The sequence below is a fragment of the Dunckerocampus dactyliophorus genome, chromosome 10 (assembly GCF_027744805.1).
Source record: "Dunckerocampus dactyliophorus isolate RoL2022-P2 chromosome 10, RoL_Ddac_1.1, whole genome shotgun sequence".
Lineage (NCBI taxonomy): Eukaryota > Metazoa > Chordata > Actinopteri > Syngnathiformes > Syngnathidae > Dunckerocampus > Dunckerocampus dactyliophorus.
Genome location: NC_072828.1, coordinates 22469632 through 22492987, shown reverse-complemented (window position 1 = coordinate 22492987; position 23356 = coordinate 22469632). Strand labels below are relative to the sequence as shown.

The following is a 23356-nucleotide window of genomic DNA, read 5'->3' as shown; positions in this document are numbered from 1 at the left end:
AAAGCAGCTAGGTACAAGATTAAATGTTTGTCTTTTTTAAATGTAATAAAACTTGTTTCTTCCTTTGTCACTGTCATGAGAATGTCATGAGCATGTGGGTCCTACTACTCACATAATAGTAGGTGTTCCAGTCTGTGGCGGTTGCGTGCGGGTGCGTGACAGGACTTGACGTGGCCGCTGCTGGGTGTGGTGCACCAATGAAGCCGGGCATTAGAGGCAGGGTGCTGTAGGCTGGCAGCATGGTAGCAGGTGGTAGGACAGCCGGGGGAGGAGCCACGCCATTGTTGACAGCATGCAGGGAGACGCCTAGGGACTTATATACATCGACTTCCTGTTTAAAAAACACTTCCAATTATCACCTCAAAGGTTGACAGACATGTTTACTTGTCATTTTGGAACTTGATTAACTTGAAAGATTACTACATCAACTTAAGGGGATAGTTTTTTTTTTACATGAAGTTGTATGAGATCTCCATCGGCGTAACAATAATGGCTACGTAATAAAAGTTGTGATTGTATTCTGCATTCATATTATTTATTGATTTATGTTATTCATGATGCAGATTATAATCCATCAGGGTAAATATACGTATATAAAACGGATCACTTCAACGATAGCAAGTTTCACATGAAATTAACTGCAAGGACAGACAGTGAGTATCAAGAAGAAGTGTGTGTGTGTGTATGTGCATACCTTGCTGGCATAGGCCTGCGCAGCTGTGGACTGGGAGTAGTACTGAGTGACTGTCTGCATATAGGAACTGTAATCGCCATAGTTGGAAACTGGTGGAACCTTGAACACAAGAAGACTACATCATCAAACTCCCACAATACTTCAAACCGCCATGCGTGACAACACCTGGCATGTCAGCATATCGCATAGCACTTTTTTACATGATTGATTTTACATGGAATTACTACAATACAGTCTTTTAACAAGATATAATGGGATGTACAAAAGCACAACACAAATGCAAATGAGTGTTTGGGTTACCTGTGTGTGGTCCTTGTTGTAATCAGTGGCTGTGTTTTCCTGTGGCGTAGCAGAGCTGTATCCTTGTGCTGTTTGGTAGTGCTGGTACCACTGCTGCATGGCTTCCTACACACCACACGGTCACACAAATGCAATCACTGTACGGCAATGGCCAGAAAGCACATTTGTCATCCTGCACAGGACTTTTCCTTGTTGTTCTGTCATTATTTTTCCAAAATAACTGTTAAACTCTTTTAAAATCAGGATTCACTGGTCTGGATGAGTGAGCTGTAATTAAAATTCAAAATGGAGCCTGTGTTTTGCAGCAAAGGCACTATATGTCAGTGGCTGCTGGAGGAACCCCTGGGCACTGGCAGAAACATCAATTTGTGAACTTTCGTGTTCATGTTGCAGTACCTGTGTGTATGCCTGGTTGTACTGGCTGTAGTCAGTGGAAGCATCAGTGCTGTACGGGGCTGTGGTGTGAGCGGCTGCATTGTGGGAAAAGGAGCTGCTACCCTGGGAGACAATGGGGGCCGATGTGTTGCTGTACATGGCGGAGCCAGACTGCCCTCCCTGGGGTTTACTGCCCAGAGACCCTGGGAGACACCATGCGATGAAATCAACCAAATGGGATCATGGCAGAGCAGAGTATAATTTTTAAAATGCGTATTATTTATGTGTGTTTACCTTGCAGAACCACCCCTGGCATCACACTGGCCAGATTAAGGTAAGGATTAGAGGGCAGTCTGACATCTTTAGGGGGATCTCCAAGCAGAGAACTCTGACCATTGCTTACCTAAGGAGACATTTGTGACATTTATAAATAAAATGAAGTGAAATACTATTTGGTGCACCGAACTGAACTCCGAACTGTATTCATTTCACTCTAACTTCACCACATACTGTACTAATCTTACCTTGATTGGCAATGATTTTATTGAGCCTTAGGAGGCTGCGTGAACCTGAGAGGATGCTCTGTTAATTACATTCTAATCACACTCACTAATCACACTATTCTCTTCATTAACAAAAAAAAACCTTTACAGGAGGTAGCCTTGGGATTGGACTGTGTTCCCCTAAGAACTCGAGTGCTGTGATTGTCTTTGCACACTGAATGAGGATGTTAGCAGCTTTTCATTTAAAGATGTGGGCGAGCACAGGCGGCAGACAAGGTGGCTGCAGGGGAACTCCAGGTTGTTTTATTTGTGCCACTAAATGGGCCAAGAGAGCAGTATGCAGATGGGATCCAAACTTATAGGTTAATATAAAGCACTGTGATATGACAAACTAACAAGAAACAGTGTGCCAACAAGTAATGGACACAAAAACCAATAATCAATCAATAATCCAGAATCAATCAAATATAATTAATTACTATATATATATATACGTATATGGATACAAGGATAGAACAATTCAAATGGATCCAAATTCTGCCAACAAGACAAGACAAGACAGTTGTGTTCAAGTGAAGTAAGGTACAGTGGAACCTCAGTTTTTGTATGCCTTGGTTTTCATATGATTCAGTTTGCAAAAAAAAAATATTTCCAAAAATATGTCTTGGTTATTATACGGTCAAACAGAGCGCCTAACACATGTCACACAGAACCATGAACAACTCCTTTTCTATCTCCTTTCTTCCTCCTAATAAGCACTGTGTACCCTGCGCTAATAAGGCGTTCAAGCGCCCTGTGTATTTCTGACTGTTCTGTGCTTCTGTGACTGCGCTTTTTAAAAATTATGCCAGTAAAATACTCCACCATTGGGCCAAAGAAAGTTCTAAGTGCCAGAACCTTGAAAAAGAAGGCAAAAACACTCTTTAGTTCAAGAAAGAACTCAGAGTAAAGTATGAAGGTAGCGTCGGTTGCAATAGGATTTCAATGTAAAGATTCCGAGTTAACACTGATTGCAGAGGGAACGGTTCAAGGGAGACTACAGAAAGTGAGGCGGGCCAGTGTGTGTTATAAAGTTCAAATGAGAGAGTATACACTCTAACCCTCCACTCTTTAAAGTTTATTTTGTAACGGACCACTAAACAGTGTCGGTGTGGCTCTTCCGTTCCTTCCCTCCGCTCTCCACTCATCTCTGTATTCACCAGAAACCTTCAATGAAGATAAAAGTGATGTTTAATGTTCATTTACCCATGTCATTTGTTATTTTTATGTATTTCGCTGTAATTGTAATTATTAAACTACTAAAATTATTCTTCGTAAAATGTGTTTTGTGGTAATATTTTTAGGTGTCTGAAACATCCATCCATCCATTTACAGATTACGGTAATTGGATTTACATTATTTCTCATTTGTTATATTCTTTCCATCCAACATTTTGGAATGAATTATAGTAATCCCTTGTTTATCACGGTTAGTTCCAGACTCGACCGTGATAAGTGAATTTCGTAGATGGAGCATAGAAAACCTGTTTGCGACCTTTTAAATATAGGTTTTAACATTATTAGAACCCTCTAGATGTAAAATAACACCCATATAGTCACCTTTACATTCGTATTATCCGGTACAGTAGATAAAATCAGAGAAAATAATCAATTGACGACATAAATAAACCTTGCTCATATGTGTTGCAATAAATGTGTTCCGGATATCTGTGGTCAGGAAGTGACGTCAGGGGTTCAAAGTTGAGTTTTATCTTGGCATGGGTTACGGCTGCAACAGTAGCCTGTGTTATTATTATTATTATTAAGATTAGTATGTTATTATTGTGCCTGTTGTGAGGTAATTCAAACCTGCAGTAAAAGCCACAGTAACATTACTGACACCAGGTGACCAGTGTAGAATACTACATATCACAATTTGAATGCGCCTTCTTAATTCCTTATAATTATATTTTAATTGATTTAGCCATTTTAATGCTTGAAAATACTGAATTTAAGCATAAAATATGTCAAATTTGATTAAATATGCATATGTTTTTCACTAATCGGCCGTATTCAACCACGGAACAGCGCAAGGTACGTGGTGTTGTTGGTTTCCCTCACCAGGCTAGCCAGTGGGGAGCCATCTGAACTGCTGTGATGCCCCATGGATGTATAAACTCCTCCTGGGGGTTTAGGTGGAGCTGTACCCAGGCCTGAGTTACTGAATCCCAAAGAGTAGTTATGTCCCTGAAGTACACTCCCTGCAGGGACAGGCTGCCTATCACCAGAGCTGGAGGAGGAAGAAGAGGTGGCGGAGGACGAAGAGGAAGCTGGAGTTGTGCAGATAGACTGGATGGCATTTTGTTTTCCTCCATCAGCTCGAGGTTGGAGATAGGACATCACACCTGCGGCTGACACCACCACTGTGGCATTGTGAGTTGATGCTGGCACAGACTCCTGGCCTAATTCTGTTGGTGAAATAGTTAGGGAAAGAAAAGAAAAGAAGAGTGAGCACAAGAAAAGTCTCAGAGTCATAGCAGAGTATGCAATATTTCATGATAATAAACATACAAACATAAGGCCTTGTAAACAGATTTAAAGAAGTCAGAGATGCACACCAACAAAAATATACAAACCCTTAATCACACGGATGTGTTCCAATATTGCTGAGACATACGACATCCTCGCTTCTTACAAACCCAGAAGGCATGTGCACTGATGAAAGACTTGCATTACAATACAAAGATGGATGCACACCAACACAGAGGCCAAGCTTTTGCACACAGAATCCTCCTCAAATTCTTAAAAGATAGGCTCAGTGTATCTTTTTAGGATGCAGCCAAATAAACCTTAAATTTTTTATTGTTCAACTGCAACAAAGAGTAATCACATAGCACATTCCGTAAGACAGATTGAAGACAATCATGCAATTACGGGGTTTAAATACGGGGATCAATCAAAAGCTACACAATATCGAAAAAAGGAAAATCAATAAACAGATTAAAAAAAGAAATATGTATTTTGTACATCAACATGTTTTAATTTGTTTGCAGTAATTACACCAAGACTTTAAAATAAGGGCTTACGAACAAATTGCGAGTCTGCTGACCTGAGGGAGAGTCTCCCAGGAGGCCTTTGCCAAGTGTTACTAGGCCTGGAGGTCGCAGAGGTAATGTTTTCTGCATCAGCAACCTTGATGGATCTCCCAGCAGGCTGGAGGCCTAAGGAAGTGGAAGGGGAAACTTATCAGACAAAAAAAAAAATCATCTGCAGAGTCTGGCCGGGATAGACAAACAAGCACATCTATATCTCCATGTACAACTACTGTACATAAACCAGCAATACAATCAATACAATATCAATACAATATCAATACAATACAATACGTTTGGTTCACTGAACACTCTATATGCCCATTGGTGTGAATATAAGTGTGGGCAGTCGTTTGGCTATGTGTGCCCTAAGACTGATTGGCCATCGGGTGACTCCAAACAGGAAAAGCGGTTGAAAATGAATGGACAGATGATTTGTATTATGGCCCTCTGCAGTGTAGAGCTGAAAATAACAATTATTTTCTCAGTCAATTAACCTGAAGCGTGTTTTTTTAATTCATCGAGTAATCGGTTATGCCCTGGCCGGACCAAATCAATATGAACCAAACACAAACAGTTTGTGGTTTGGTCCACAACATATCAGAAAACAGGCAATGGTTTAATCACTGCTTTCCAAAGTCAAAGCTGATGTGTGTGAACATCTTATTTAGCCTAAAACACAAAGATAATAAGTCTGCTTTCATGGATGATTAAGAAAATAAAAAAATATCCCTCGTTACATTGTAGTTCTAACATCGCTCCCTCACTCGATCGCATTTTTTCAAAAATTAATAAATTATTGTTGCATGGTTGACTATGGCTTATTAATGGTGAAAAATATTGAAAAACAAGTCATATGTAGTATTCTGGTCAATGTTACATCGATGAGACATTACCTTAGATTACATTTGAGTGAAAAAAGGTTCTACAATCTGTGTGGAAGTGGTACGTTTATGGCTTCTTACTTTGTTCTTCTTCCCCACTCCGTTTGAAACATGAAAGTGTAGAACAAATAAATTGAAGGCTAACTAGTTAGCTTGGTAGCTTGTTATATGCTGTGAGCAGCGGACGTCTCTTATGTCCCTGCAGTAACCACACAGCCTGCGCATTAGTGTTGCGCAATGTGGTGTAAGGTGACTATAGGGGTGTTATTTAATGTCTACATGGCTCTAATAATGGTAAAAACATATATATATATATATATATATATATATATATATATATAAAGTCATACACAGGTTTTCTATGGTTTAACTACAAAAATATTGACTTTATTACTATTGAATCCTACTTTGCAAAAATTCACTTATACCACGATAAACAAGGGGTGACTGTATTCACATTTGAAAGGCTGAAATCTGAGGATATTTAAATTTTTACATTGAAAACTGATGAATCAAATACCAAAAAAGTTGTTGTTTAATTGGATCATGGATTAATCATCGAGTCATTGATTAATTGTTGCAGCTCAACTGCAGTGTAATGCATCTTAATAAGAAAGTGTTCATAATATTTTGTTCTTTTCATGTTGCGAAAAAAAAAGGCCACCAGAAATATTAGCAGCACAGGTAAACTTTTTAGGTCCTTTTTCTTGTAGTCCCTATATTCCTCACCAAGTGCTTGGGCATTTTATACAGGCAGGCATGACTAGGTAAAACATGGGCATATTAAAGCTGAAAATGTTAATGGGCACATAAAAAAAAAGGTCCAAAACCTGAAGATGAAGTAAAAAAAAAAAATTAATCTTTATGATTCTGTGTGCTGGAGATAAACAAGAAGGCTTTGTCACAAGGGCAGACATACACATGTACTGTACACACAGGTGCCTTACGCTGCTGATGCACTTGTCCTTGATGTGCAATAGCTGCTGCTGAGCGAGCTGCATGTGCAAGAGGTTCTGAAGAACTAGCCCATTGCCAAGCATGGCCCTCTGGAAGGTAAAAGAAAGCCCATGTTTTAACACACACACACACACAAAACAATCACCCAGAAGTTGATGTGGTTGCGACCTGATGTGCTTTTCCAAGCGTAAGAAGAGCCGTGGTGAGCGGAGGTCTGAGGAATGGCAGATTGGTGTGACGGCCGTACTTCCCTGAAAAACAGATCTGTTGTTAATTTCAGTTTACGACTAGATGGAATCAAAGCTGCAGACTGCAACTTGGCACCACAATAATTATAATAATAATAATAATATTGTTAATACCTTGCTGACAGTATCAATCAAATGCCAGCATTTTTACCTTGGTAAAGTAAAGGCAGGATGTTTGATACAGCTCTCGTATTATAAAAGTGTACCTTATGATGACTGACAACACAATTTCTCTATTTATTTTCCTCAAAAAGTCCTCCAGTCCTGTATGAATGTGTGAATCACAAGGCCACACATAACAAATGCAAGAATCTTCAAAGCTAATGGCATCTTCCTCCAGAATAGGTAGGGAAAGTTTAACATTTAATCAAGTCCTAATTTTAGACCTTAATTGTGCGTGCTCTTCCTCAAAGAGAGCTCCCCCACCACTCATCTTCTCATCTTCCTGTTCTCATTTGTCCCGCTAATGTCACACAATTTCATGTTAATACCTGATTAACTATTAATCAAATAACGAAGCCCTCCATAGGGCGAGGACCCTTCTCTAGGCCTTTGATTATCTCCCTAGCCTCTTGAATCAAATCTACTGTTCAAAGAATGATTTCAGAAAAGGCCTCCACAATGAAATGTAGAAGATTCTTCATATGGAGCATGCACATTTAAAAAAATGCTGCTTTTTAGTTACAACCTGTCATTTTCACAACAATATGGGAATTGCTTTCAACAATGCTGTGATGCACAACATGATCAAATCCTTGTGAGACTTTATAAGAGTTTAATTAGTGTATAAAAAACAAATGTTTGACAAAGATACTCTTAAAGGTCCGCTAGTTTGACTCTCAGCAGGTTTTAATTGCCATTTGGAGTCCACCGAGATTTGTAAATACTGTGCAGTTGTGATCATGCATTGTTTTTCCTGATAGATAAACTTTCTGTAGTACACTACTTATTAAATCTCATAATCTTGACAAAAGAGAAATATTGTATTGCATTATATGCTAACTTTGATTATACCTCCTCAAAGTTTTACTTTTTTAAAGAATCTTTTTACATTCTAACTCTCACTCTCACAATACAATTCTGACTCGTGTTGGAAATATCACAGGGAGGCAGATGGTGGGCAGAGGGCCTTCCTTCATTTTATCAATTAATATTTTATTGGCCCTGTGTTCTCGTGTCATTTCTCAAGTAGGCTGCTGAGAAAGCATTCCCTTCTAAAGGTCCAGCGTTTCATCCAAACATACTAAACAATGCTGGTGTGAACACAACCCATGTCCCACAGGGCTGCTTTTATTACTTGGGGAACTGAACAACATGACAAACATTTGTCTACTTCAAGGGTGTCTTTTTCCAGTGAGGGCCACATACTGAGAAATGAAAGGATGCAAGGGCCACTTTGATATTTTGTAAACCAACACATGTAGATGCTAAGAAGTTGTATAAATTTCAAGAAAAAACTGCGTCTCAGCTTTGTGAACTATTTGGTTCTGTTTGCTTCTCATAATATTCCGACTTCATTAAAAAAATAAAATTCTTTCCTATTTCAGCTCTGTGCTCGTACAGTGACATTATTTTCCTCATATTATTACGAATTTATTCTTGTAATATTGCAGCTTCTGGTCTTGTTAGAACATGACTTTTTTATTTTAATATTTTGACAAATATGTAAAATGTAAATGTAAAATTACAGCTGTTTTTTTAAATTTCTGCTGTTGTTTTTTCAAATTATCCAACTATGACTTTATGCCCATAATATTTTGAATTTATTCTCGTAACACTTTTTCTACAATCTAATTTTCCAAAAATTACAACTTTATTTGTTGTTTGTTTGTTTCTCATAATATTACAACTTAAAAAAAAAACATATTTTTTGAAAAATAATTCAACTGTATACTAAATCTTTTTTCTTTTTTCTCTTCATATTTCAGCTTTGCTCTTGTAAAATTACTGCTGACTTTTCAATTGTTGTTCTTTTTAGTTTTCTTATTGAATTATATTTTTAGAATGCGTCACGGACCAACAAAAAATTATCTGCATGCCACAAATGGCCCCCGATCCACACTTTGGACACCCCTGGTCTAGTTCAACGATGAACAATAATGCGTAAAAATCTATGGCCATAATCAGATGTATTAATTTAAGCAATGTTACGATGATAATTTATAATTTCTCTGACTGCTCATTCAGATATAACATCAGTTAGCACACAAAAGTAGAAGTATTTAACAGTATTTAGTGTTACACTACAGACTACACTTTCCATCATTCCTGTCAACATTTGTATTTGAAAATAAGGGATAATTTTCTGGAAAATGAAGACAAATGAGGGAATATAAGGGAAATTCTGGTCTTTTGCCCACCATTCCCACCAGCAGACTGAAATCTGTGATGCTCCAGCTATACCAAAGAGGGTTTTTTTTCATTAAAGTTAAAATACAGGAATAATAGGGGAAACTATTAAAACAGGTAGGCTCTGTGAAAGAAGAATAAATGGGTGTTTCCTTGGTAAAATGGGTATGCTTTACATTCATAATTTAACTTGAGTAGCATATAAGGAGATGAACCTCAAAATCATTCTAAAACTTTGGATCACAAAGTTAATTTTATCCAACTTAGCAGCAATGTTGCTTGTCTTTAACCTGAATTGAATTAAAATGGCCATCAAAACCAGAAAACAACTGGTCGACTAAGACTTTTACGCAGGACTGTTAATCACTTTACAGTCAAACCTCGGTTTTACATGCCCCAGTTTTACATATGCTGCAATTTTCGTTGGAAATTTTCTTAAACATTTTGCCTAGCTTTTTGTACACCACCTCAGTTTTCATGCGATATCGCACGTAACAGACTAGTCCGTTTTCCCTGTACTGTTTCATTCTGCAAAATCAAGTGCCCAAACATAGCACCCTACACGTTGCTGATTCACTGTCCGTGCAATTTTTTTTATGCGACTGCAAAATAACCTGCCAAGGGGCCAAAGAAAGTTGTAAGTGCCAGTAATTGAATTAAGAATGTGAGAAACACAATTGAATTCGATCTCATCAGGATGTGCGGGAAGTCCGCATCAACAATAAGTTCCATTCATTCGGTATTTATAATTATTTTGCATTGTTTTTTGTGTGTAAAATTATAGTTATTCTCAATAAAATGTATTTTTGTTAATATTTCTCTGTGTCTGGACCGGATTAACTGGATTGACATTATTTCCTATGGGTAAAATTGTTTACTGAGATTCCACTGCCCTTTTCAAAATCACGTTGCTATAATACGTCTTATGCTTTTTGTACTTAGAACAGTGTCTATTGTTCCTAATCCAACTAATATGAATTGTGTTGTTTTTGTGCTAACAATGCTCACTAAAATACCAGCCAATATCAAACATATCCAACATCTTCACTTCGCTCAGTGGTCGTTTACTGCTGTCACGTATGAATTTACCACAGCGGGTTCATGGTATTACGATTCACAACTGTAGGGATGAGCCCTGATGAGCACTTCACTTAACACTCACCTCCTCTTTTCCCAGTGTGATAAGGTCTCATGAGGATTTGCAAGGCTGCAGGATTTGCCATACTGGTCAACAGCTGAGCTAGGTTCGGCTCTGGTAGCAGCCCCTTCCTGTTACTGAGCATCTGCAGGAAAACAATAAAATAACACATAAACACAGAGGTACACAATGAAGAGACGTGTGCGCATGTCAAAATATGCTGTTTGTTTGATGTTATCATTCGGGGCCTCTGGTGGTTGTTGTAATGATTACTCTCATTTACATCATCAGGATGTGTCTGCCATGTCAGTAGAGGGGAGATGATTTTGTGGAGGCGGAGACAGGACAAACAAGAAGGTAAAAAAATGAGATGAGGGGAGAAGAAGTGTGATGTGCATTGAATGTAAACTGAAGTCATAAATGTCTTAAAATCATGGTTTTGATGCAGAAAATGACTAAATATAAACCACCAGCTGACTATATTGGTTCATTGGTTATTACTCTTTTGAACATGCAAAAAAATGGGTAAGTGGCTCACTGGAAAACTGTAGAGCACAGTGCTACACACATAGACACACACAAAGGACAAGACCCTATAGACATATACTGTATGTACGAATGAAGAAATGCCACCGTGAATTGGCTGCACACTCATAAGTGTCTCGGGTACTCCTCACTAGAGACTATCTTGGTTACGTCATTTGTTCAACTACCACTCCAGTTCTTAATATAAACACCTGCAGCATAAACAGTTGCTGGCTCACACATTAGCATTGCTGGCTCGAACCAACTCCAGTCTCCTTCTGTAGGGATGTGCTTGCCTGTTTCTATTACTATCAATTATGAGATCAGGGGTTTGCAATAGCATCTCAGGTGGTGCAAAGACTTGAATTTGACAATTTTTAATGTAGCCATCACGCTTTGCGATTTTACTTGCTTCCACTTAAAATAAGAGTCAGATATCACTGTTCTTAATTGTTATTGCCAGCCCTCTGGTGCATTCACACTGGGCAATCTATGCCAAGCTACAACCACTAAATGTCCTCATCTCAATTGCTGTTGTGAGCCTGGATGTAGTTCTCTTGTATCAATCAAGAACTCTAGAAACCACCATACTGACACTTGAAAAACTGATCTTGAATATATTTGTTTTTACTAGGGGTGCAACGATACACAATTCACGGTTCCGTTCGCTTCAATATGTTTGTTTTAGGTTCGATACTTTTTCGATACAAAAAATAAGTTACCTTGTCTTTTTAAATTAGAACTTTATTGAAATTGACAACATTTTTCTCAGTTCTGCTGCACACACCAAATAAGATTAAAGAAAGCCCCATGTAATAATAAGAACATAAAAATAAATTTATCTGATTGAGATCCATGTAATGTGATGAAGACGCTCGCATCTTCTTCCGCAATAGAATGCCGCGGCCATCTTGTTTAGATGCGAGCGTTTTCATCACATACACAGGAATGGAAAGGCGACAGTGCGCAGGGATACAGCAGGAGACAACTATAACGCAGAGCGATTATGAGGTCTGTGTTTTGAGGAGGCATTTTTATCATGCAAATGTATTACTGTTTTGAACGCATATTGTTTTGAGAAGCCAAAGTCTTTACTTAAATGGTCCAAGCAACTGAGCGGAATTACATTCCTCGTCACGGAAATCTGACCAGAACTCGCGGGACCAAGTGGGGGGGAGTCACTATTGATGTACGACACTGCTGATGGGGATGTCATACAACTTCATGTCAAAAAATCCAAACTATCTAGGAAAATGCACTACATAAATCATTTTACATTGCCATGGTCAACTGTAATTTTAGAAACAACTCATATTTTCCAATATGAGCACATTACCAAATAAATATTCCTAATAAGTGAAAACAGTCTTTAATCAGACTCTAATGAAATCTTATTGACTCATGACTTCCCCTGGCAGACCATTTGTGTGTATTTAGTATACAATGTTGTTGCAGAATAATTGGCCCAACGAGGTTTAAAACAACGTTAACCTTAGAGTTATACTTCTTTCTAGTGTGTCTTGGAGCAATAGCGCAAGTGACCTTGTTTCCACCCTGTCATATCCCAAAGAGAGAGCATCACTAACAGGGATGGAATGGGTTTGACTCTGGCCTGTCAGAGCGAGTGGAAGAGAGTCACAAGCACACAATGTGTACTATCTATCTAGTGCATATCTGCATGTTTGTGTACAGTATATGAGAGTGAGAGAGAGTATAATTCAAGGGACAGAGCGACAAAATTTTTTTCATTTCAGTTCTTTCTTTTGGAGAAAATGTCAGCGTGCATCAGCCTGCTTGGCTACTGGCATAACACCCAGACACACGCTTGCCCACACACACACACACACACACACACACACACACACACACACACACACGATTTCGCAGACTAGGGAGGTAAAGAAGCTGCGAAGAAGGGAAGGCGAGAGGCACTGCATAAGGAGGCGGAGGAAGCCATCTGGTGCTTGGCGTTCACAATCACATTGCTTAAGTGAAGGAATAGGAGAATCGCCTCAGAGGAGAGCTCTAACTGAGACTGGATGTTGATCTTTTTCTGGATGTCAGATGTTTGTTTTGTCTTTGTGCACATTCACTAAAATAAACCTGAAGCAGCCTTAGGGTACCTGACTGATGTCACAACTCTCAATCTCTGGTACCCATGAGTGCTGATCACATAATCCCTCCATGAGCTCTGTAAAAAAAAAAAATGTTTGGCCATCTTTGCCAGAGTCGAATATTTCAGACTAATTTCATTCTGGTAAGAAATGCTTGGTTTGACAGCGCTGCTGCTGCTGCAGGCAGGCACGTTGAAAGAGGCGCTTAGCCAGCAACTTATTAAGAACATCTCCTTTTTTTTGTAAAAGCTGAAGTGTTCTCACATGTTGGACCTCAAATGTGACCGGCCTGTTATGCTTCACTTTCCCACCCACCAACACCTGACGCAGACCATTTTGACCCAGGTGCGACTCTCTATCACTTATCGGCGTGTAGCATACAGGGTCTTGCCAAAGAACCCACCTCGATGTTACCATATAACACTGACAAATTGGAAGGCTCTAGGTGGCTGACATGGAGAAAACATACTAGTGGCTGCAACAGGCTGGACGGAGGCACTAATCATGGCAGCACAATAGGGGCATGGGAGGGGAGTGTGGTCTACCACATGAACAGGACCTCAGGTGCAGGCTGTGCAAAGAAGCCCAAAGAAGCTATTTCGAGGACAGTCGCTTGAGTGCGCCAGATGATTTCTCTACCCTGACAGATGAACACATTGCGTTGGGCAATGAGTTGGTGATAGTGGTCCATATCATGTCACAGACAGAAGGTTTTTCAGAGGTTAATGATGTCGAAGGTTACTTGGGATATCCAGGGCTTCTTAGGAGCTGGTCTGCTTTGTCTGTTAGTTTTCTTGGCACCTTTAACAAACTTGGTTTCAAGAGTTTGCCAGTCCTTGGATATCTCAGGCAAGTCTACCCAGGCCTGTATGGCTGACCTGTAACAATGGGAGACTTATGATACCTATATGACACTAATAAGCAGTTCTACCCCAATCCCTTCCCCAGTCTGGGGTCTGGGATCTTGGCCCAACTACCCAGCATGGTGAAAAATAACACAAGTTAAGAAACCAACCAAACCTGACAGATCATCCAGGTAACAGACCTTTGCCTGTCCTTGACCAATGTCATCTCAATCTACGCTAAAAGTCACATTGCTTGCTGAAATATTTAAATCCTCTTCTGCCCTGGCCATGCCGTACTTCTTTCCCGAGAACAATCAGAGAGACCACCGCTGTTGAACAGCGGCCGAGACAAAGTCTCTACTCAGCAGAGGTCCCTACGGTGCGGCCCTGGCCATGCCACTATGTCTGAAAATGTATCTGATTAGTTGGTGACCAGTTAGCAATAGACTTCTGAAAATGACAACCATTATCCCATACAGCCCGACAGATGTCACACAATACCAAACAAAGGATGCATTCTACTACCAACTACAAGACGCTTCACAAGCAGCCCCCCTGACATTGTCATTGTTCTCACTGATGCCACTGCCACAGTCTTCACCAACTCCTTTGTGTGTAAACAAATGATGATGCTTAATTAATAAATATATAACACACTATATAGACAAAGGCACCCAGCAACACTTCTTAATCAGTCAATAAACCAACCAATTTTTCCCTGAATCTTAATTCTTCATTTTACCAAGACATTTTGGAACACTCTTTACTCCCATTTTTGTGGGAACAGATTGCTCCACAATGACTGTGTCCACAGTGCAAAAAGCAAGGCTTCTAAAGGCATGCTTGCATGAGTTAGTTATAGGAAGACCATACACAGAACATTGACCTCAAGCCCACAAACTAGAACAGAAAAGGTGAGATAGTAGGCCTGCTCTCACGTACATTACCGACCTTTGATTTCACATGTCAAACTGACAAAATTCCCCCACATTCCAAAATATTTTGGAACCGGTTTGAGCTGCAAAGGAGGGGGTTTCAACTCCACTCTATTTGCTTTAAGTTTTACTTAATTTAGGTACAGTGACAACATAGCTAGATACTTATTGTCTATACAGTACAGTAATCCCTCGCTTATCGCGGTTAGTGGAGCAACAGAGACATTCATGACAACATGTAATACTTACAGTATTTTGCCGTTTTTTGGTAACTTTTAAGCATTACTAGGCTTGTGGATGATGGGCAAAATTCCAAATAACGTGCAGTTTTCCTTTAAACTGTACAGTGTTCCCTCGCTACATCGCGGTTCCCATTTCGCGGATTCGGTCTTTCGCAGATTTTTTTTAAGTGCAATTTTGCACTTTTTATTTAAACAGCGTATGAACGCGGCGTATTAGAGTGATCTATCGGTGCTCTATTGCATGTGTCTGTTATTGTATTTTACGACTGCTACCAGTAGAGGGTGTTGTATACTCATGTCAGAGTTGAGTGTCCAGTTCATCTCAGTATGTATGGAGCCAATCCTGATTGGCTAAGGGAGAATCCACCCATTGTGTTCTACGTTCTGATTGGCTGTAGACCATTATCAATCAATCTCCTTCATGCAGGATTGCCTGTTTCCTTTTGTACGATCTCTATCACACGTGCTGAATGGAGCCTGGAATACTAGAAATGAATCTTTGGTTCATGGAGGACGAGGAGAAGGAATATGTTTTAACAAGGATACAAAAACGCTGCAGCTTAACGGCGCCAGGACAAGCCATGATCAGAGGAGTGAAATATGCCTAAGTCACTTAATTTCTTGTGTCCAATGTCGTAAGTCATTAAATTTCAAACGTAGTTTGAACTTTGCGAGTGTTTAAATGTGATACGAATGTTAAACAATAAGCGAGGGAACACTGTATTTGAAATTTAGTTAATTTACAAAATTTTTATGCTGGAAAATGCTTAATTTAGGCCAAGAATAGGTAACATTTGCTTAAATATGCATTTTTTTTTTTTTTAGGGGAAGAAGGGAAAAAAAAGGGAAGGGAAAAAAGCAATGTTGAAGGATGGGATGATGATTTGTAATTCATGCTGGATTCATTGTAATAATGTAATAAAAAAAATGTGCATTTTTGGACTAATAAAACGGCATAGTCAACCAGGAAACAGTGATCATTTATTAGTTAATTACTTTTTGAAAAACGGTGACAGAGTCAGAGAGCAATGTTCGAACCGCGATGGAGCAAACGACAACTGTACACTGTTGTGTATGTCTGTTGAAACTATGGTTCAAAGCAAAAAAGATGGACTATGCAGGGATGCATGACATGCACGGAAACAGCAAGAACAAAGGCTGACAGAGGCAGGCTGGGCAGAACTCAAAAGGTGCGTAGCTCCCTGGAGCTTTGTCACTAATTACCGGAAAAAGACGGCATCCCTGCGTAACATAAGATCATCTTTAATACTGCGCAATGAACTTATTTAAAGCATCCAACTGACAGCAAGAGACTCCACAGTTTGATTCATCTGACTGATTCAAGATTCAAGATTCAAGAGAGTTTTATTGTCATGTGCATAGTAAAACAGCAGTTATACCATGCAATGAAAATCTTATCCTGTTCATTCTCCCAAGAAAAGAAAGAAAACACAAGAAAGAATAAGAACATAAGAAACATAAACACATAAACATATATACCAATAAATTAAGCAACAACAACAGAAGAGACATTAATACAAGTAAATAATGCAAATAAATAAATAAATAAATAAAGTGCTATGAGTGTGTGCGTGTGTTGCGTGCGGCGTGTGCGAGTGCTTCGTTGAGGAGCCTGATGGCCTGTGGGTAAAAGCTGTTTGCCAGCCTTGTGGTCCTGGACTTCAAACTCCTGTAGCGTCTGCCTGACGGTAGGAGTGTGAATAATGAGTGTTGTGGATGTGTGCTGTCCTTGATGAGGTTGTGTGTTCTGCGTAGGACTCTAGATGTATAAATGTCTTGCAGTGAGGGGAGGGCTGCCCCAACAATGTTCTGTGAGGTCTTGATCACCCGCTGGAGTGCCTTCCTATCACGTGTTGTACTGTTTACGTATGTTTGTTTCAGTTAACAGAATTTATTCGGGATCAGTGGCTCCTCTTTAATATTTGTGTGTGAACAATCTATATATATAAAATAGAGTAATTACAGTGACCACCCATTATTTTTTTCCTGGGAGGGGCAAACAGGAGGCGCTTATTTGGTGAGGGGGGCTTATCTGCTTTAAGTGGATGATGCAACAACTGATACATGGCGTCTATTAGAGTGGAGGCTGTTTGCACAAGTGTGCTAAATTGTGATTTAATTGATATTCTTTTTAATATGCCTTGTTATGTTGATGAACATGAAAATAAAATGCAATATCTTTAACTGATTTAACTTAAGGTTTTTTTGGTCACTCATAATACTTGTGTCTGTCATGGATTTTGTTCAAATACAAATACTGTACGCAGCTTAATTCGACAGCCGCATGTTTTAATTCCTCCAAGCCACCCAAGTTATGAAAATGTATACAAATAATATTTAATTGAGTGATTGCTAAAGAATTAAAACATAAAATGCAAGGTCTCCTTGTCTGCTTCCTACACAATACATGTGTGGTGTATGTACTTATTGGCATATACAGATCCGAGATCCGAGTTTTCAAGCTTTCAACTATTTTGAGCTCATATTTGTATTTCTTTGTACTATTTTTGTGTGTATGTGGGCTCATCTGCTGGTGTGTATTTAAGTATTTGGACATGAATCGCATTTGTCACATGATGTGAACAGAGGTTTATTTCAGGCGGCAGGAGACAGTTGGGGAGCCTACTCACTATAGAGCCCTAATTATCATGTCAGGGCTTCACTGTCATGAGGCTGTGTTGGAGGGGATATCACAGCAACAAGGACTTTCTTAGCCACTGGAGTTTCGCGTGTGTAGCATTTCGAAAATAGCATTAAGTTAACCAATATCGCAGACCTCATCAAACAGCTTACAATAATCTGTGTAAAGCCTAGGCCACAATGGGTCGTACGGGCTTCTACGGCTGGTCTACATGCAAAAAATGCAAGAAACGCTTGGAGGTAGGAGGACTTGCTGATTTTCGAGCCATAGAGTGGTTGTAGACCGACCACTGAGGTTCTTTGTCATGTCAAACACAGCAACACATAGCAACATAGAAACGAACGCTACACCTTGCGTTAACTTTTCCAAACTCGAAAACAAAAACACAGCAACAGTGGCGGCAGCTCTAATATGTAGCGTTACCTTTCGGTAGTGGCCTGAGGCATTGTGAGCACGGTGCTGACATACTGTGAGCATGTGTGTGATGAAGCTAGTCGCTAGACGGCTAGTAGCTATGGTGATAGTGATGTGGCAAGGTGTCACTTTGCCAGTAAAGTAGTTACTGAGCGTAACAATGTAAATATATAATAATAACTATGTCGCTGTAGCTTGTTACATCAGATCACATTATGTAAATCAGGGGTCACCAAGCCAATCGATCGCGAGCTACTGGTTGTTCTTTGGGACTTTGCCGGTCGATCGCAAAAAAAAGTATTACCTGTATACATTAGTGCCTTCCCCTCCCTGAGAGTGACCAACAGGCACTCATTTTGAATACTGAATAACCGTCCAGGCAACAAGCCGCAAGCTCCAGCTAAAATCCCAGTCCCCAAAACCTGGAGATACTAGTACACCGGCTCCCCTCGCCGCACCGCGCCAGGTGAGACAGACAGGCAGAAGGGTCGAGCTAGAGGTTGAGAGGGAGTGACAGAGCGCAGCGATGTGCTTGAGCACACAACAGTAGTTGTTTCACGTTAATATGACTCAAAATCTGCCTTTGCTACCTCAAAATTAAGGCACAATTATAACTCCAAAGACGTGCACCTGCAAAAAATCTTTGAGCTGCAGCTCGTTAGGGCTGACTATTGTAACGCATTGACCGGTCTCGCTCTCCACGACACTGAGCCAAAAAGCCGAGTTGAAATTTTCTCACGAGAGCCCACGCCACAAGTCCGACCCACAAAGTAGGGGTGACCAAAGTGCGGCTCGGGAGCCATCCGCAGCTTGTGGCTCATTTGTCACTGCATCGCTGCAGAAACAAAATAACATTTAAAAAACAGCAAAAATGGTACAAAAAAGGCACCAGGAGAAAAAGCTGATTTGTTGGATAATAACACAAACCTTTGTATTTAATCTAGATCTTGCGCAGGTTCACGGCCAAGACCAGGGATCTTGGGCTCAAAAAGGTTGGCGACCACTGATGTAAATGAAGCATTATTAGCAGTTTTTGTTTCTTTTTTAGATGACTTTATAGGTGGAATCTGTTTTTATATCTTTAGAACACACAGAAAAAAGAACGTGTGTTCATGTCTCACATAAGGATTGTGGATGATGGGCCAAATTTTTTTTAAAAGTGCAATTTTCCTTTAATCAAATTTTAGATATTGTTGGCCTAAATTAATTTTCAAGCATAAAAATGGCTAAATAAACTAAAATATATATATAATCCATTCAGAAGATGCATTCAAAGACGTGCTATGTAGTATTGTACACTAGTCAGTAGGTGTTGGTAAGGTTACATTGATGAAACAACAGCCACTGCAGGAAGTACGCTGTCCAGGAAAAAACAACAACAAACTCTCCCAATGCTAATGTGTCTATGGTATGTCTTTTTTCTGTTATTTTGTGGACTATACTGGATAATACGAGTGTAAGGGTGACTGTAGGGGTGTTATTTCCTGTCTAGGGGGTTCTAATAATGCTAAAACTGTATTTAGAAGGTTGATAACAGGTTTCTTATGCTCTAATTATGAAAATATTCCATTTATAAATAAGGAATCAGACTTTGCGGAAATTCACTTATCACGGTCTTGTAAAGCGGTACAGGCGCTGATCGGCCATGCCCTACATGTAGGCCAAATTGAACACACTACACATCAAAGTACCGTAGACTGTTCCAGCCCTTATTTCAGAAATAAATTCACATAATTACACTTGGAATGCATCAATATGATAAGGAATTGGGACATAAACACATCCTGAGCGAGAAAGAGAGTGAAAATCCATTATCTACTTCAAATGTGCTGAAAGATTTGTTCAGTACTATTTTAAATGTAAGACAAATCAAACAAAATTCAAGTTAACATACGTAATTCAATGTTACTGACAATGTACAGCATTTCTGTAGCCATCACAATTGGTTAAACACATTTGTCTGTTCAGCGCTTGATGTTCAAATGTAAAATAAAATCCTGCTTTTGGTTTCCATAACAATGGCGTTTCCGAAAAAACTTTTTACTCACCATTCCCTGCGCGGCGATAAGTGCGGCCAGGGTACTTCTCCCTGAGGTGCCAGGGGTACAGAGTGACAGACGGACCTCCTGTCCTCCCACCAGTTTTCTGTCCATCTCTATCATCACCGACTCTGCTTGCTCTGCACTCTCGTACTCCACCACACCGAAGCCTCGCACCGGACTGCCCTCATCCTGAGCAAGCTGGAAGATAGGTACAGATATAATGTAATTATTTTAGCATGCTATAAAAAGAGTTTTCAAGCATTTATTTCAAGAAATTATTGTACATCTTTCACATACGGTTTACATATGTGACACAGTGACGCTGTGGCAGCGGAATATCATCACTCAATTGCTTTTGTCAACTCAGATCAAATATTAGATAATAGACAGACAGACAGACAGACAGACAGACAGACAGATAGATAGATACATAGATAGATACTTTATCTCCAAGAGACATTTACAGATTAAGATTTAACATCATCTTACACCTCCCTCACTGCCCCTGGGAGCAGGTGGTCACACACAGGAGATGTGTTAACCTATCTGAATAATTGTCTTCAACCAATTTAACAGTCATATCCTATATGACCTCCTTCTTTCATTCAGCATGGAAATGGCTTTATTATGGTTGTTGGTCACTGAATAGGTCTCTGAAGAATAGAGTTTCCTGGTTAACGGCAGCTCAGTTTTCCAGTAGTCATTTCCAGCATGTAGCGAGTAGCTAAATAATGCAGGGGAGCTAATGGCTACTAATGGAAATTATTAGCAAATGACAGCAGCAAAGAGTGAAAAGTTCATGCTTAAAACAAATCCCGCTGTCAGTGGCCTTTTCAAAAACACATCTGGATGGCTCAGCAGTGTTTCCAGATGGGAGATACTGAGGTACAGTAACAGGAACCCAAAATGATCACATTTTCAGGTAAATTATCCTACAGGGCAAATTGACCAAGCAAATAAATACATATATTTTTACTAGCACAATACATTTTTAAAGAGCTCAGGCCTTTTAATATACACTCAGCAAATATATAAAAGCATCACTATTGTTTTTGCTCCCATTTTTAATGAGCTGAACTCAAAGATCCAAAACTTTTCTATGTACACAAAAAGCCTATCTCTCAAATATTGTTCACAAATCTGTTAGTGAGCGTTTAAAATTCATAATTCACCCACCTCACAGGTGCAGCATATCAAGATGCTGATTAGACAACATGATTATTGCACAGGTGTGCCTTAGGTTGGCCACAATAAAAGGCCATTCCAATATGTGCAGTTTAACTGTATTGGTCAGTGTCTAGTGTGTCCACTATTTGCCTCAAATACTGTACATCGTACACTGTACGATTGTAGAGCATCCCAAAAACGCTGAATGAGTGATATATCCGGTGAGTATGCTGGCCATGCAAGAACTGGGATGTTTCTAGAAATTGTGTACAGATCCTTGCAACATGGAGCTGTGCATCTCTGTTATCCTTAATACAGTATAGCCTGTCCATACCGTAACCCCTAGCCTGTTTTGCAATAAAGAGGTCAACCACCTCCTTGTCATACTTACACCGTCCGCGTAGACCTTACACTATGATCTTTATCCTTAATGATGCTAGCAAGAGTCAGCCATGTTGAGCCAATATTGACCACATAGTGCAGTCTTCCGCGACGCACTGCGTTGTAACTACTTCTCCAGCGAGTCTCGTCTTTACGGACCAATATTAAGTTTTTAATTCATTTATGGTAGCGCGTATGTAGCCACAAAACCACACGGAGACACGAAACACCGTAAACCGAGGACCCCCTGTAGCTGATTTTAGCTTCTAGTAACTCTAGTAATGTAAACTGCATATTTTTCTGTTGCAACTATGGTTTTGAATAAAAAAAACAGTTGGAGGACAATGTACAGAGCATAAGAACTGACGATTGCTACCACCAGTTCTCAATCAACCTCCCCCCTCCTTGCATCCACTCATTTTGTGCCTCCAGTCGGAACAGCGGATGTATGAAGGGAATGGGAGAGGAAAATGGATATGTGTGTCGAGGAGTGGGTCGATAGGCCATTATCATCAGCATACATTAAATAAACTGCATGGAAATGATGTGAACCACTCTACTACTTCAGGGATATTTGGATGGATGTAAACAGACTGGAAGTGAAGAGAGGATGGCGAGAGGAGAAAAAAGCTGGATAGAGGAGTGAATGGGAAAGAAAAACAAATGAAAACTTGCTTATCATTATTCTTGTATGCAGAGAATAAAAATGACCTGAGAGATAGTGGGTAAAATGTAAAACTTATTGCATCAAAATTATTCAACAAGGTTTGTGTGCAAATTGTATGCGGGCTATCAACTTTGTGCGCTTCGGTGAGTAATGATGCAAAAACTGAGTGGGCTGGGAGCTTTCTGCATCTGCACTCGCATTTTATGAAATATTCAATCATCATATATGTCCAGTGACGCCAAAGAAACTAGCAATTGATAACTGCTCTTTGTCTGTGACCTTTTTTTCATTGCAGGAAGAAATAATGTAGGAAGAAATAAATATGTTGCAATTAAGTATACGGTGTTGACCAAAACACAAAATACTATTATTAGATGGATATAGCACCAAAAATGCAATAATAATAAGAAATAATAGTAGTAATTAAGGATGAAAATTGTATTGTAACGTCTACACCCCCGACACACACACACACATAGCCGCTTTCCTCTTTTTCACAGTTAGAGCAGAGAAAACCCGTTTATGCCTTTCTAAACACGGTTTTTAACATTATTAGATCCTTGTAGACATTAAATAACACCTTTACACTCCTATTATTCTTTGTTTACAGCACATTGAGCAGGCTACGAGATCACTGCGGGGATATAAGAAAAGGCTGCTGCGAGCATAGGAAGCTACAGAGCTAACTAGTTAGCCTCTCCAATTTACTTATTCTAGGAAGTGTTTCCAAAAAAGTGTGGAAGAAGGACAAAGTAAGAAGCCCAAAGCTTACCACTTCCACACACAACATTTTTCACTCTATCATATCTCTATAGTTGACATATCATGGTTGACTTCATGACTT

General features: G+C 39.6%; 1 protein-coding gene across 3 annotated transcripts in view; it reads right to left on the bottom strand.

Annotated features, from left to right (window-relative positions):
- The window catches only part of raver2 (ribonucleoprotein, PTB-binding 2), a 79051-nt gene that overhangs the window by 10244 nt on the left and 45451 nt on the right, over positions 1-23356 (bottom strand). The window contains exons 5-15 of one of the 3 annotated variants that reach the window (XM_054790534.1): positions 20304-20495; positions 10543-10663; positions 6952-7034; positions 6774-6872; positions 4960-5071; positions 3972-4318; positions 1664-1772; positions 1391-1572; positions 995-1099; positions 695-793; positions 113-313 (exon numbers count right to left, since the gene is read on the bottom strand). In XM_054790534.1, coding sequence (XP_054646509.1) covers positions 113-313; positions 695-793; positions 995-1099; positions 1391-1572; positions 1664-1772; positions 3972-4318; positions 4960-5071; positions 6774-6872; positions 6952-7034; positions 10543-10663; positions 20304-20495 — 1650 coding nt within the window. Of the gene's footprint in view, positions 1-112; positions 332-694; positions 794-994; positions 1100-1390; positions 1573-1663; positions 1773-3971; positions 4319-4959; positions 5072-6773; positions 6873-6951; positions 7035-10542; positions 10664-20303; positions 20496-23356 lie in introns of all 3 variants that reach the window. The other 2 variants (XM_054790533.1, XM_054790535.1) reach the window with 2 other exon arrangements.